Source organism: Pan paniscus, chromosome 20, assembly GCF_029289425.2.
Source record: "Pan paniscus chromosome 20, NHGRI_mPanPan1-v2.0_pri, whole genome shotgun sequence".
Lineage (NCBI taxonomy): Eukaryota > Metazoa > Chordata > Mammalia > Primates > Hominidae > Pan > Pan paniscus.
Window position 1 is genome coordinate 8,163,905 of NC_073269.2, and position 15,329 is coordinate 8,179,233.

Genomic DNA, 15,329 nt, shown 5'->3' on the forward strand with positions numbered 1-15,329 from the left:
GAGTGATGGGGCCTCTTGCTGGGGGTAGATCACCTCATGGACCCCACGTCCTGCAGAACCCCCAAGGGTCATGCCCTCGGCCCCACCCTTGCCACAGCAGCCCCACCCATGCCTAGGTGGGTGCCCTGGGGGATTTGGACTGGGCTCACCCACCCTCCGGCTTCCTCTGTCCACAAGCTGGATGGGCGGGGCGGGGCCCGTCTCAGGGAAACCGTAACCTTCATCCTCTTAGGGGACTCTGGAGCGGAGCGGATTACTGCGCACCTGCTGTCCCCGGCGGCCTCCCTGGGCAGGCAGGGGTGTGAGCGCGCCTTCTCTCGCGCTCACCGCAGGTGGTGCCAGCCGTTCCCACCCTCCTGTTGTTCCCCAAGGTTCTGAGGGTAAAAATCAAAGTTATAACAGCCACTGGCCCTGCCTGGCCTCCCCATCACCTCCCTCCTCCCCCTCCTCACTCTGCTCCAGCCGCATGGGCCTCCGCATGGGCCTCCTCGCTATTCTTTCAATGCACTAGGCGTGGTCCTGCCCCAGGGCCTTTGCACAGCCTGTGCCTCTGCCCAGCTCCCTCCTCCCCTAGACCTTCTCCCTCCCGCCCCCGGTCTCTACCTTCACGCCAGCCTCCCCTCCTCCAGAACTCCCTATTAAAATTGCAGCCCCTGCCACACTCCACATCTGACTTTCCTGGGTTTTTTTTCTCCCTATCACTTATCACTGTCTGAAGTCTTTTGTTTTAGATTTGTTTTTTATTTGTTTTGAGTCAGGGTCTGGCTCTGTTGCACAGGCTGGAGTGCAGCGGTGTGATCACAGCTCCCTGCAGCCTCAACCTTCTGGGCTCAAGTGATCCTCTTGCCTCAGCTTCTTGGGTAGCTGGGATGACAGGTGTGCACCACTACACCCGGCACATTTTAAAAACGTTTGTGGAGATGGGGTCTTGCTGTGTCACCCAGGCAGGTCTCAAGCAATCCTCCCACCTCAGCCTCCCAAAGCACTGGGATTACAGGCATGAGCCACCGCACCTGGCCTGGTTTAGCTTTAAAAAAAAAAAATCTTTCTTGTGCTTACTGCCGCGTCCCCACTGCCTGGTGTGCGGTGACATTGGGTGATGGCTGGGCGTTGGACCACAGGACTGGTGTGTGAGGTGCCGCCTAGAGATGGGGTGCCCTGGTGATCTGGGAGTGATCTGGGGAGCCCAGGCTGGAGACGGGGAGGGTAGCTACTGCAGCTCCTGCCCTGGTGCCGCACTTCTGTCTCGGAAGGTGGCGCTGGCCCAGACTGTCCCATCCCATGGCTCAGGGCCCCCTCCTGCTGCACTGGGCCAGCCGTGCTTGCCAGTCCCAGCGGGTTCTCGGCCCCGCGACAGCCTCCTTGCTCAGAGCTCTTGAGCGATGCGACTGGGTTGGACAGAGCAGATGCTGGCCATGCCTCCACTGGGGACATGCACAGGGCCTGGGGTCTGTGGGGACGTGAGGAACGGGCTGACGATGACGACACACCCAGCATCAGCCCGCCTCCACCTGGAGGCCCACCAGCACCTGGCCCGGGACCCACCCTCTCTCCAGAACCTGTCGCTGTGCCCCGGACGGTAGGACCGGTGATGGGTCTGAAAGGCAGCTCCATCCACTCCTGGCCGTGCGACTTTGGGGACCTGGCTTCCTGCCTAAGCCCCGGTTTCCCTCTCTGTAGAATGGGCTGACAGCTGTGCCCGAGGTCCAGGGCACAACGGAGAGGGGAGCGCTCACATGGCGAGCACACGGTGAGAGGAGACCAGGCTCGCGGGAGCTGCTGCTATTTGTTATTTCCAGGGGACTGGGAGCCTGGAGAGTGGGCAGCTCTGCTGATGGGGATTAGGAGAAGCAGAGAGATTTACACTCATCTTACAGAGTCAGCGGTCCCGCCACCCACAGCCTCGCAGCCCTCGAACCTCGGAGGCCCCCACGCCCAATTAACAGACAGGAGACTGAGGCCCCAGGAGGGGAGGAGGTCCCCGCACCTGGCCTGAGAATACTTGGGTCACCTCCTGCCTGACACTGGGGGCCAGTCCGCTGCCAGCAGGACGGGTGGCGATGGGGTGGGAGACGGGATGGGGGCAGGGAACCCAGCAGCCTGTCTCTCTGGTCCCGCTCCCCAGTGGTGGTGGCCTGGCTTGACCACAGTTGCTCCATGACCTTGGCCTAGGCCAAGGCATGGTGGCTGTCACCAGGGCACGTCCCTGGTTCTCGGGTTGGGCCGAGGAGGGGGCCCGGGAGGGCGGCAGGCTCAGGCTGGCGGCCAGGCCCTGTCCAGAGCCTGTGCGTGTTCCTTGGCCAGCAGCCGCAGGGACGCCTCCTCCAGGGCGAAGCCATCTGCGAAGGTGGGAGCAAAGGCATGAGGCCCGAAGGACGCTTGCAGCCCCGGGCCCGGGCCCAGGAGGCGGGGGAGGCCTGGCACGGCCGGCGGTCCAGGGCCCAACCAGGGCTCCAGGGGCAGCGACATGGCCGGGGGGCGGGCGAACGGCAGCGCTGGGGCCTCGGGGAGTCTCGGAGCTGCCACGGCACCCGAGCCTGACTCCAGCCGCTCCTGGCGGCGCCACTTGGCCCGGCGGTTCTGGAACCACACCTGGAGGGTGCGAGAGGGAAGGGGGGTTGCTGTGAGCTCAGCCGCTCCCCGCCAATCCTTGGACCCCCTCTGCACACCCCAGCCCTGGGGGTTCTGCCTCCCGTCTGACCCGACTCCCACCTGCTGCTTCGCTGTTCCGCCCCAAGAAGATGAGGATCTCCCAAGCGTTCCCTAAGCCCAGGCTCCCCTCCAACTCCTCACTCCCCTCCTTTGCCTCCCTTGGCCCTTAGCAAGTAGCCTGAGCTGCCAAACGTGGCATTCAAGGCCTTCAAAAGCGAGGTTACCCACACCATTCTCTGCCTCCTCCTTCACCCCTGGCTCAAGGGAAACGCCTCCAACTTAACCCCTCCATGTCTTTGCACACACTGTTCAGGATGCCTAGAAAAACTCCCCTTTTCCTTCCCAGCTGGCACACTCCTACTCAAATGTCAAAACCTCAGCTCCCACACCCCCTCCTCCAGGAAGCCTTCCTAGCTTCTCTTCTGCTGTTGCTCCGGGAGGGTCAGGATCTTGCTTTGCCTCCCTCCCCAGGTTGCAAAAGATGTGTGTGTTGGGGGGTGCCCTCACCTGCACGCGCACCTCAGGTAGGTGCACCTTGGCTGCCAGCTCCTCACGGCTGTACACATCCGGGTAGTGAGAGGCCTCGAACGCCCGCTCCAGCTGGTGCAGCTGGTAGGTGGTGAAGGTGGTGCGGTTCCTCCGGTGCTTCTTCTTGGGGGCCTCCTCGCCCGGCCCCAGACCCCCACCCTCGGTTGCCGGCCCCTCGCCCGGGCTCAGGAACATGGCTCCCACCTGGTGGGACGGCAGCGGGACAGATGGCGGGGAGACGGCTGGGGGGGCTACCGGCAGGGACAGGGCAGGGGAGCCCCAGGCTTGCCTCCCGGCTCCGGGGAAATCTGTTCCCTCCACTGGGGCCGGCATGCGCTCTGCATCCCCAGGCTGTCCTCCTCGGGCTTGGGGGGAGTCTCCTGCTGTGCCTCTGTCTGCTCTTCCTTCTCTCTGTGTGTGTCACCGTCCCTGTTTTCTCTTTCCCTCTCTGTGACTGTCACGGCCTGTGTGTGTGTGTGTCGGCGGGGGGGGTCAAGGATGCCCCCCCGTCAAGGAAGGCAGGATCCCTTCTCACGCCCTAAGCCCTCCACCCTGGGGGGATCTCTGCCCCCACCACCTCCTACCCAGGCCCACCGGTGCCCACCCCGCACTCACCGCCCACGGCAGCCCCTCCGTCGATTTCCACGGGACACCTGCCCCAGCGGGCCCGGTGCTGTGTCTGCTGTGGCCTGGCCCTGCCGGAGCCGAGCCAGGTCGGGGGTGCGTGGGGGAGGATTAGCTCAAGGTGATTAATTGAGGCGGCCCCTCCCACTTGGTCCTGGGCTGTTCTGAGCCAGGAGGGAGGGCAGGGTGGATGGAGGGCTGGGGCTCTAAGTGGGTGGCTGGGGGGATAGTCTTACAGGCTCCACGGCCCCTTGCCATAAGACGGCAAGGGCCTCTCCCTCTCTGGGCCTCAGTTTCCCTGGCTGTAAAACTGCCACACTAGGACCTACCCTGGGGGGATTTCAGCTTCTCAGAGCATCGCACAGAAATTGGCATACAGGGGGCACTTAATGAATGCCCACTGTTAATATTTTTATCTGCTGGGGGCAGAAAAAGGTGTCTTAGAACTCACAGATGTCAGAGGCAGTTGGGGAAGCTGAGGTCCAGAGGTGAAGGCACTGCAGTTGGCTCCTCTGGACACAAGGGGTAGGGACCCTTTTAGCTGGGTCTTGAGGTATGAATAGAAGTTCACCATTCACAGCCGGGCGCAGTGGCTCACGCCTGTAACCCCAGCACTTTGGGAGGCTGAGGCGGGCGGATCACCTGAGATCATGAGTTTGAGACCAGCCTGGCCAACATGGCAAAACCCTGTCTACTAAAAATACAAAAATTATCCGGGCGTGGTGGTGGGTGCCTATAAATCCCAGCTACTTGGGAGGCTGAGGCAGGAGAATTGCTTGAACCTGGTGGGGTGGAGCTTGCAGTGAGCCAAGGTCATGCCATTGCACTCCAGCCTGGGCAACAGAGTGAAACTCCATCTCAAAAAAAAAAAACAAAAAACAAAAAACCAAAACCACCACCAACAAAAAAGAAAAACAGAAGTTCACCATTCAATAAACATTTATTGAGCACTTACTGTCTACCAGGTACTGCTCACAGCAGTAGTGACCACAACAGACAGATGTCACGGGGCTGACTTTCTAGCAGGGCAGACAGACAACCAACCACTGTGTTAAAATGCAGATCGTGGCCAGTGGCCACGAGCCTAGGGAGAAAACCCACGGAGGGGGGCCTGTGGGGGCAAGGTGGGTTGATATTTCATTTAGTTTTTGGGTTTTTTTTTGAGACAGAGTCCTACTCTGTCGCCCAGGCTGGAGTGCAGTGGCACGATCTCAGCTCACTGCAACCTCCGCCTCCTAGGTTCAAGCAATTCTCCTGCCTCAGCCTCCTGAGTAGCTGGGATTACAGACACCTGCAACCACGCCTGGCTAATTTTTGTATTTTTTAGTAGAGACACGGTTTTGCCACCTTGGCCAGGCTGGTCTTGAACTCCTGACCTCGTGATCCGCCTGCCTTGGCCTCCCAAAGTGCTGGCATTACAGGCGTGAGCCACCCCGCCTGGCCTATTTTTGTTTTTTTGAGAGGGAGTCTCACTCTGTTGCCTAGGCTGGAGTGCAGTGGTGAGATCTCGGCTCACTGCAACCTCTGCCTCCCAGGTTCAAGTGATTCTCCTGCCTCAGCCTCCTGAGTAGCTCGGATTACAGGTGCGCCACCACGCCCAGCTAATTTTTGTATTTTTACTGAAGATGGGGTTTCGCCGTGTTGGCCAGGTTGGTCTTGAACTCCTGACCTCAGGTGATCCGCTTGCCTCGGCCTCCCATAGTGCAGGAGTTCCAGGCGTGAGCCACCGCGACCAGTCGGGTTGCTATGTTAAGGAAGGTGGTGAGAATGGAAGATGGAGTGCAAAGCCGCAAGTTCTGGACACATGGGGTGTGAAGGATGGAGTGCTGGGGAACCATGGGAGGTTGTGGAGCAGGGACACAGTGGCATTTTATACAAACATCAATGATGAGCAGCTGAGAAACCAGAGGCAGGTGCCAGGCAGGTGAGGCTACAGGGTCTGGTCAGGCCAAGGGCTGGGGGGATGGGGAGGACAGAAGGGTGGGGGTAGCAATTCCAGAGGAAGGAAGCTGGAGAGGGGCAGGGTGTGGGTATGGAGGTGCAAGGGCGTTGCCCAGGCCCATTCTGGGCTGCGAGGTGGGACTGTTTCAGAGGCAGAGGCCTGAGAGGTGGAGCGGGCTCCAGGGGAAGCCCCAGAGACCAGTGCCCCCCAAGTCCAAGGAGCCAGGGGGCTCAGGCAGGGGAGTGCCCTAGATATGGAAAGGAGAGGGTACTCCAGTGACAATGGGAAGGGGAGAGGAGGGGAGGCCTGATTTAGTGACATGGAGGACAGGGGGCAGGTGACTGCGGAGGAGTGAGGGGGAGACCCAGGCCTGTGGATGGGCGAAGGGGCCAGTGCAAAGTGAACTACAGATCCTTCCAGAATGTTGGCATGTTGGCTTTGAAGGGAGAGACACACAAAGAAAGAGAGACAGAGACAGAGACAGAGAAAGGCGTGACACACACACACGAGAAACCAGGTGCCCAGGCCCCAGAGGAGTCCCGGTCGGATCCCAGGGGGCAGGTGGCTTCGGCCCAGGATCTGGGTGTAGCTCCCCCATCCCAGGGGCCAAGTTCAGGTGGGCAAGGTGCAGAGGCAAACAGGGGTTCAATCCCGGGCCAGAGGGGTGGCTGCAGCTTCTGAGGCTCCAGGTGCCTCCCCTGGCCTCAGCTGCCCGTCGGCAAGGTGGGCCCACCAGGCTCTGTGTCCAAGGTGGAGCCAGGCCTGTCACCCATCGAGGGACAGGGCTGTGGGCTGGGGAGAGAGAACTCCCCTGATCGCTTCATCACTTTAGAGCACTAACGAGCTGCTTCAGGTCTCAGGCCGCAATTAGCTAATTGGCCAGTGTGGGTTAAGAGGCCCCAGGAAGGATCGTGGCGTGAGGCGTGGCGGGGGGGCTTTGGGCGACTTAGCCGGACAGGCAGAAGCTGCAGACGCTGTGTCAGCTTAGAGGGCCGGATTAGGAGCATGGGCTGGGTGGGCAGGGCCAAGGGGACAGGTGGCCCCCTGCAGTGGATTAGGCAGAGGCCAGGCCACTCCGGGCCTTTCCAGCCTCCACCTTTCAATTTTCCCCAAGAAAGAACCACTAACCTGCCTCAGGTGCTGGTGGGGAGAGTGAGGCCCGAGGGTGCGCAGGGCTTTAAGGGGGCCACACAGGAGGTCGGCGTGACCTTGGGACATTTCCGTGTCTCAGCTCAGGCTCTGCTTGGCCAGGATGGGAGGGTGGGCTGGGAGTCCTGGGGTGGGGGCCATACCCAGCCTGGCCAGAGACCCCTCTCCGTGTATCCTAAAGGCTGGCTCCATGGGACTCAGCTGAGAGCAGGTGTTGGACCATCCCAGCAATAATGGAGCACCAGCTGTATGCCTGCCTTCTAGGTGCCCCTCCCTTCACTGCTGTGGGCCCTCGGGGCCCTCACGCCCCTCTGGGAAAAGGTGTCCGTTGGCTGGAGGAGGCTGCTGAGGCCCAGAGAGGGTAAAAGCTTTCCCAGTAGGGGCCACCTCGCCCCTGTTTGCCCAGGACTTTCCCTGTTTTAGCACTGAAGTCCCACACCCTGGAACAGCCCTCAGCCCTGAGCAAACCAGGGTGATCACACCAGGGTGGTCACCCCAGGGCCAGCGTCACACAGCTGGGGGGCGAGTCAGGATTGAACCTGTGTGTGCAAAGTGGATCCCCGGCCCACTGTGCCAGAGAGGACAGGAGGGCCAGTGTTTCCCTGCCATTCTATCCCCCAGAGTCACTGGGTCAGCCTGCTAGGTCCCTGGACATTTGGACTGCCTCTGTCCAAGGACAGTGTCACCTGAGAGCTGTCACTGCAGAAGCTGTGGTGATACTCGGTGCCCAGAGGGCCAGCACACAGTCAGCCTGAGACAGAGGCCAGGGCGCCCATGCTGCACAACTCCCGGGCCAGCTTCTCGGCCAACTTGCAGAAGGGTGCCCAGCGGGCGGGCTCTACCTCCCAGCAGCTGCTCATGAGGACATGCATGGGGCCTGGACAGCCCTTGGGGGCTCCATGCGGTACCCCTTCTCCACAGCCTCTGACACCTCCTTCAGCCTGGCTTTGTTAAGAGGAGAGGTGGATGGATGTGTGAATGGATGGTGGGTGGGTAGGTGGATGGAGGGATGGATGAATGGGTGGGTAGATCAATGGAACAGTGGATGGAGGGATGGATGAATAGAGTGGATGGGTGGGTGAATGAATGGATGGGTACATGGATGGACATGGGAATGGGTGGGGGATGGATGGGTGGGGAGATGGATAGATAAGTGGATGGGTTGGTGGATGGATGCATGCATGGATGGGTGGGGACAGGGGGATGGGTGGGTGGGTGGATGGATGGATGGATGAAAGGATGGATGGGTATGTGGATGGATGATGGGTAGATAAATGGGTGGACAGATGTGTGAGTGGATGGTAGGTGGATGGATGGATGGATGGGTGGACAGGTGGATGGATGCATGGGTGGACAGATGGATGGGTGGATGGTGGATGGTGGGTGGATGGATGGATGGATGAGTGGATGGTGGGTGGGTGGATGAGTGGATAGTGGGTAGATGGATGGATGAGTGGATAGTGGGTGGGTGGATGAGTGGATGGTGATTGGGTGGGTGGATGGATGGATGGATGGTGGGTGGATGGATGAGTGGATGGTGATTGGGTGGGTGGATAGATGGGTGGATGGTGATTGGGTGGGTGGATGGATGGGTGGATGGTGATTGGGTGGGTGGATGGATGGGTGGATGGTGATTGGGTGGGTGTGGATGGATGGGTGGGTGATGGGTGAGATTTTCATGATTGGTTCAGGCCATCATGAAAGAAGCAGAAGTGAGAGACATGCAGAAGTGGGAGAGGCTGGAGCAGGAAGAGGGGGGAATGAAGCCTGGGCTGTGGACCCAGACAGGCTCAGATTCAAATCCAGGCTCTACCATATCTTCTTGGGGCAACCCAGTGTGAGCAACCTGCCCTCTCTGGGCTTCAGCGTCCACGTCTGTGAAATGGGTGTAATCTTGGCACTCACCTCCAGTGGCATTTTGGGGGTCTGACCTGAAAGCACTCAACATGGGGCCTGGCCATGAATGGGGGAGGCAGGAGGAGGAGGAGGGTGGCCTCCCCAGGCCATCCCTAAACGGGGCTGCTGCCACACACGCAGACCCTCCTGGGGCTCCCATCGTGGGGGCTCCCATAGGGATATGGATGGCTGGGGCCTGAGAAAGGGCTGTTGTGGGAGGGGATACTTGGACCTTGAGGGCTGTTGGCAGCCTCCCAAGATCCTTTAAGCCTGGGACCCCATGGGTTGGGAAAGGGTGCCCACCACTGAATACCACATGCCCTGGGGGACTGCAGTGGGGAACCCGTGGGTAATGGCAAGTGGGTCCCCTGCCCAGCATCCCCCAGGGAACGGTGTCCCCACAGTGGCCAGCAGGCAGGTGCCAGCTGGGCAGATCCTCCATGGGCAAAGATGGGGAGGCCCCCGTGTGCAGGCAAGTGGCCACAGGAGGCAGGGGCTTGGGGCCGGTGGGTGCCCAAGACTCGGCCAAGGATCAGTGGGGTCCCAATTAATTGATCCCATCATGTGGGCTGCAGTGGGTTCCACAGAGTAGGAAGGTGACCACTGGGGCTGGGGCACACAGGGCATCTAGGGGGGCTGGACCTCTAAGGGAGGACCCAGGATGCCTGGCGCCTGGGGGTGTCCGAGAGCAGATCACCAAAGGTGGCCCCCGGGGAAGAGGGCACGGGGACACCGAGAGACACAGGCACCTAGAGTCCTTGGAATCCGTCTTTATCGGGCGATCATCCTTCGCAGGTCTGGGGTGTCCACGGGCCGCCCAGAGCCCCCTACGTGGGCCAGCCCCTGCTGTGGGCACCAGGAGGATGACTTGCCGGCCTGGACCCTCCTTGGGCCTGGCCAGTGCCCCCACGCCGCACTCTCCACTCTCTCGGTCCTCTGGGGCCAAGGGCCCCACCGGGTGGGGTCAGGGCTCCTGGCTTCGGGGCGAGGTGGAGCCGTCAGCGTCCTGCCCTGAGACGGAGGCTGGGGCGCCTGCACTGCGTAGCTCCCGGGCCAGCTTCTCGGCCAGTTTGCGGAAGGGTGGCCGGCGGGCGGGCTCTGCCTCCCAGCAGCTGCTCATGAGGACGTGCACGGGGCCTGGACAGCCCTCGGGGGGCTCCATGCGGTACCCCTTCTCCACGGCCTCCGACACCTCTTTCAGTGACTGCGGACAGCAGGCGTGGGCAGGGGTCAGGGCCACAGCCTCTGGACCTGCCCGGAACCCAGTGCCTCCCTGGGGCCCCCGCTCACCATTTTAGGGTACGGAGCCCGTCCATATGAGAAGACCTCCCAGAGCAGCACCCCAAAACTCCAGACATCCGACTTGCTGGTGAACTTCTGTGGGGCCCGAGACAGGGATGAGGAGGGACCCCTCAGGTTTTCTGCTCCAGCCCCTGCTTCCTCCAGGAAGCCCTCCTGGGTTGACCCTCACTCTCTGGTCTTCTCCTAATTGATTCCTCCCCCAACGCCGCCCGCAGTTGAGTCTAGCTCAGCCTTAGTGCATGAAGGAAGCCTGGTTATTCTTCCCTTCAGTCCTGAGCCCACGCCTTTTTCAGAGCTGGAGAAACTGAGGCCCAGAGGGGGGCTACGAGGAACAATTATGGGCCAAGAGCTTCCTGGGGAGGCAGAGCCATTGCCCTTGGAGTTTCAGAGAGGCCAAGGGACATACCCAGGGTCATACAGCAGAGCTGGGGGGATCCCAAAGCCCCAGGGGTGTGTGAAGGCAGGGCTCACCCCGTGTTTGAGAGCCTCGGGCGCCGTCCACTTGACGGGCAGCCGGCTTGAGTCTAGCCCCTTCCGCTCGGCTTTGGCCAGGCCAAAGTCGCTGACCTTGGCCACCAGGTCCTCAGAGACCAGGATGTTGCGGGCAGCCAGGTCGCGGTGCACAAGCTTCTTGCTCTCCAGGTACTCCATGCCCTCGGCCACGTGCCTGGGGGTAGCAGGGGGCAGTGGGGGCTCAGGTGCCAGGATGCCCACATTCAGGGCTCAGAAAGCTCGGGGTGCCTGGGGCCACAAGCTCACAAAGCCTCCCTGCCCCGTGCCTCAGTTTCCCCCTGATGGATCTTGGAATCTGTGCCCCGACAACCCCAGTGCCGCAGCACCCTGAGAGTCCCACTTACAGAGAAAACTGCAGGAGCTGAGCGGTGTTCACGAGGGCTCGACCCCGGGTCCGCAGAAAGTTCACCAGGTTGCCCTGTTGGGGGTGGGAGATGGCCACGGGATGTTGGGGCTGCTCCGCTGCGTGGGCCCCCCTCCCCGCCTGGGCCCCGCCCCACCTTGCTCACGTGCTCCATGACAATGTACAGCCCCTGGTGCAGGATCACGCCCAGGAGACGCACCAGGTTCTCGTGTTGCATCTTCCTGGGGGCGATGGGGTGGGCGTGAGGGCAGGGCTGGGACCCCCCCATCCCACAGTCCCCAGCCCCACCCTGGGACTCACGTCATGACGGCCGTCTCGTCCAGGAAGGCCTGGGCTGTCACATCACACTTGATATTCTTCACGGCCACCTTTTGCCCCAGGTACTCACCCTGCAGGACAGCTGGGGGGTGGAGGTGGGGAACGGGGTGAGATCAGGACCCCCAACAAACAGGGACAGAGAGACAGACAGACAGGCCCGCTCACACCGGTGCCCATGTAACATTCACACAGCTGCGGGTCCCCAGACCTTGAAACACAGCCCCCATGCTCCTCACCCCTGCCGCCCTTGCAAGCTCCAGACCCAAGATCAGAGAACCATCTGGCTCTGGCGCGGTGGCTCACGCCTGTAATCCCAGCACTTTGGGAGGCTGAGGCAGGCGGATCACCTGAGGTCAGGAGTTCAAGACCAGCCTGACTAACATGGAGAAACCCTGTCTCTAATGAAAATACAAAACTAGCCAGGTGTGGTGGCACATGCCTGTAATCCCAGCTACTCGGGAGGCTGAGGCAGGAGAATCACTTGAACCCGGGAGGCAGAGGTTGCAGTGAGCCAAGATTGTGCCATTGCACTCCAGCCTGGGTGACAGAGCGAAACTCCATCTCAAAAAAAAACCCACAAAAAACAAAAACAAAGAGAGAACCATCTAAGCCAGGGGTCTGTGAACCCCCACCCCCTCGGGGCCAAATCTACCTATCACCTCTTTTTGCAAGACCCTTGAGCTCAAAATGTTTTTTGCATTTTTATTTTTAATTAATTAATTATTTATTTGAGACGGAGTCTCGCTCTGTCGCCCAGGCTGGAGTGCAGTGGCGCCATCTCTGCTCACTGAAAGCTCTGCCTCCCAGGTCACGCCATTCTCCTGCCTCAGCCTCCCAAGTAGCTGGGACTACAGGCGCCCACCACCACGCCCGGCTAATTTTTTTTTTTTTTTTTTTTTTTTTTTTAGTAGAGACGGGGTTTCACCGTGTTAGCCAGGATGGTCTCGATCTCATGACCTCGTGATCCGCCCGCCTCAGCCTCCCAAAGTGCTGGGATTACAGGCATGAGCCACTGTGCCCGGCCAACATTTTTATTTTTAAAATATTGATACAGGGTCTCACTCTCTCACCCAGGTAGAGTGCAGTGGCGTGATCACAGCTCACTGCAGGTTCAAATTCCTGGGCTCAAGGGATCCTCCCATCCTGGCCTCCTGAGTAGCTGGGACTACAGGCATGCTCCGCTGTGCCTGGCTTTTTTTTTGTACAGATGGGGGTCTCGCTACGTTGTCCAGGCTGCACCTGAACTCCTGAGCTCAAGGGATCCTCCTGCCCCGACCTCCCAAAGTGCTGGGATTCCAGGCATGAGCCACCGTGCCTGGCTGGTTTTTGCATGTTTAAATGGTTGTAAAAACAAATCAAAAGATGAGTGCTGTTTCAGGACATGTGAGCATTACACAAAATTCAAATTTCTGGGTCACAGTTTTCATGGCCACGCCCATATGTTTACATATTGTCTGTGGTCGCTTTCACTCCACAAGGGCAGGATTCAGTAGTGGTGACAGCAGCTACCTGGCCCACAAAGCAGGAAATATTTACAATCTGGCCTTTTACAGAGAGTCTGCCGACCCCTGATCTAAACCCCAGAGCCTTCCAGAATAATACTTTCAGGGAATGGTGTTTCAAACATTCCAAATAGAGGGACTGACCATACAAGACCCTGGCAGTGTGAAGAAGTCACTAACATTGACTGAGCGCCTGCTTGAGTTCACTTACTCCTCATGACAGCTGCCATTACCCCCTGTTCCAGAGGGGGAAACTGAGGCTCAGAGAATTTGCACGTCTTCAGCTGCACAACTAGTAGGTGGTTAAGTATGGGTTTGAATTCAGCTCTGTGACTCCAAAGCCTCAATACGCACCTCCCATCTTCCTTCAGCACCCCCAACCCAGTCCGCCACTCACCTCCAAACTCTCCCTCTCCGATCTGCGCTCCCAATGTCAAATGCTGCAGGTTCAGTAACCAGCCCGCTGTGGAGTGAAGACCCAGTCAGAGGGGTAATGGGCCCCCTAAATCCTCCCATTGGGGGTTCTACTTGGTGAGAGACTAGGTGATGTCTCTCACAGTGCTGCAGCTGTGGATACACATTTGAGTGGCTGCTGGGCCTGGCAATGCCCCTAGGACATATCAGAGACACCCCACTCCTGGTACCAATTATTGTTGTTGCAAGCAACAGAACTATCTCAGGTTGACCTGAGCAAAAAGGGGCTTACAGGAGGGATAGTGGTGTGAATAGTCAAAGCTGGGGGCCTGCCTGGCTGAGACCCTCAGACTCCACACTTGCCCTCCAGGAACTCCCAGTCAGGCCCAAGGGGTAGTGCCAGGAAACACTTCAGTTCTCAGAGATAAGAGCTGCCCTTTTCTCTTTGGCTCTCTTGTTCCTCCAAATACCCTCTGGGCTCTTCCCTACACGGTTCTTTACCTCTGACCACCCCAGAAACACACACAGAACAAAAAAACACAACATGGAGACCCATAAAGGTTCCAGAATATTCCAGGGCTCTAGCCTCCCTGACCCTTCTCCCAAGCACTCCTGTGTTGTCCCCTCCACTGCCCTCTGGTTGGTTCTGCAGGCGTTCTCTTCTCCCTCCAGAAAGCGCCCCCTCCAAATGCCATGGTCTTAAGGGATCATTGGCCAGGGTGATGCTAGTCTCCACCTGGATGCCATCCCTGATGGGTAAAGACTTCCCCAGCAGAGAGATACTTTCAAGGAGACAGACATGGGGTCAGAGGAGGCATTTGCTTTTGACCTTAAATATTGAGGATATCACTACTTAGGGGCTGGAAAAGCATTTCAGGTGAAGGGAACAGAATATACAATGGCTCAGAGGCATGAAGAAAACGATGATCACAGTTGACCTGGGAGGGGGTGGATGCGTGGAGGAAGGGCTTTGCAGATGAGTCTGGAAAGGTGGCTCAGGCCATGCAGGCAGGTTCTGGAAGGTAGTGGAGCTGCTGGGCCTCTCTCCCTGGAGGCATGATTTCATGATAGAAAGATACCCTTGAGGCTGCACTCAAGGCCTGGACTGGAAGGGGGACTCGCCCTCTGGGAAGGAGGCGGTCTGATGGGAGGGCCTGAGGCTGGGCTGTGGGGAGGGGAGGGGAGAAGATTCACCAGGTCTTGGGAACCTGGCCAAGGAGGGAATGCTGGAGGATGGGGTGGGTGGAGGTTCGGGGCCAGGTTTCTGGCTCAGATGGTGGATGATGGTGACAGATGAGTGGCGAAGCTGATCTGTGTCTGTGGGCACCCCCGAGGCAGCCCAGGTCTTCTATCCCATAGCTGGGCATGGAGACAGGCTTGGGTCATCTGGCCTCAGAGGTGCGGGGCCCCAGGGCTCTTCCTCCCGGGCTGGGCTAACGTGGGTAGGGAAGGGAGTCTGCCCTCCTGGGCGTCCCCTACCCCTGGCCAGCTCCTCCTCGGCCGACTTGGTCCCGTGTTTCCGCTTTGGTCTCACCAGCTTGGTGCAGATAGCGCCCTTGTCCTTGCTGTAATGCTGCAGGATGGTGGGACAGCCATGAGCCCAGCCCCAGGGCGGGGAACCCCAGCATCCTGTTCCCTTCCCGGGTGGCCTCTGGGTGGGGTGGGTGGGACCGGGGAGGAGGAGAAAGGCTGGTTTCCATAGGAACGGGAAAGGAGGCAAGCCAAAAGGAGGGGGAGTCCTCTGGATTGGTATCAACTTGCGGGGTCCTGGGGGGGTCCCCAGAGGAGTCACTCTAGTCCCTGGAGGTAGAACCAGGCTGACTCAGGCCACCTGTGGACTGGGCAGTCCATAGGGATCAGCCCCCCTATTTCTGCATTAAGGGGAATCCTACTGTGGGTGTCCTCCTGTCTGCCCATCTGAGATGGGATGGGGGCCTGGGGGGGCCTGGGGGGCCCTGGGGAGTACCCCCTTCATCTCCACATCGGGGAAGCACAGAGCTCAGGGGGTCCCGGGTGATCAGCACAGGAGGTAGGGATGGCGTCTGCCCAGCTGCTGGGGAAGGGATGGAGGTCAGGTGACCCGCCCCTCTATCTCTACAGGGGAGTCTCTATCTCTACAGGCTGC

General features: G+C 59.6%; 2 protein-coding genes across 5 annotated transcripts in view; both read right to left on the reverse strand.

Annotated features, from left to right (window-relative positions):
• RAX2 (retina and anterior neural fold homeobox 2) lies at positions 1–9,549 on the reverse strand. 2 transcript variants are annotated; one of them, XM_063599778.1, is made up of 3 exons: positions 4,256–9,549; positions 3,160–3,384; positions 1–2,592 (listed from the first exon to the last, which is right to left on the reverse strand). In XM_063599778.1, exons 1-3 carry the CDS (start codon positions 4,376–4,378, stop codon positions 2,254–2,256), a joined length of 687 nt encoding a protein of 228 aa, XP_063455848.1. In that variant the 5' UTR covers positions 4,379–9,549; the 3' UTR covers positions 1–2,253. The 2 variants fall into 2 exon arrangements, with proteins under 2 accessions (XP_063455848.1, XP_054959699.2); XM_055103724.2 differs by having other exon boundaries at positions 3,160–4,388.
• MATK (megakaryocyte-associated tyrosine kinase) overlaps positions 9,546–15,329 on the reverse strand; it is a 23,966-nt gene continuing 18,182 nt past the window's right edge. For 2 of the 3 annotated variants that reach the window (XM_034944883.4, XM_003819264.5), the window contains exons 7-14: positions 14,684–14,777; positions 13,188–13,253; positions 11,271–11,370; positions 11,107–11,191; positions 10,951–11,024; positions 10,565–10,760; positions 10,082–10,168; positions 9,546–9,995 (exon numbers count right to left, since the gene is read on the reverse strand). In XM_034944883.4, the coding sequence (XP_034800774.1) occupies positions 9,756–9,995; positions 10,082–10,168; positions 10,565–10,760; positions 10,951–11,024; positions 11,107–11,191; positions 11,271–11,370; positions 13,188–13,253; positions 14,684–14,777 (942 nt within the window). In that variant the 3' untranslated portion in view covers positions 9,546–9,755. The remainder of the gene's footprint in view (positions 9,996–10,081; positions 10,169–10,564; positions 10,761–10,950; positions 11,025–11,106; positions 11,192–11,270; positions 11,371–13,187; positions 13,254–14,683; positions 14,778–15,329) is intronic. The other variant, XM_063599777.1, reaches the window with a different exon arrangement.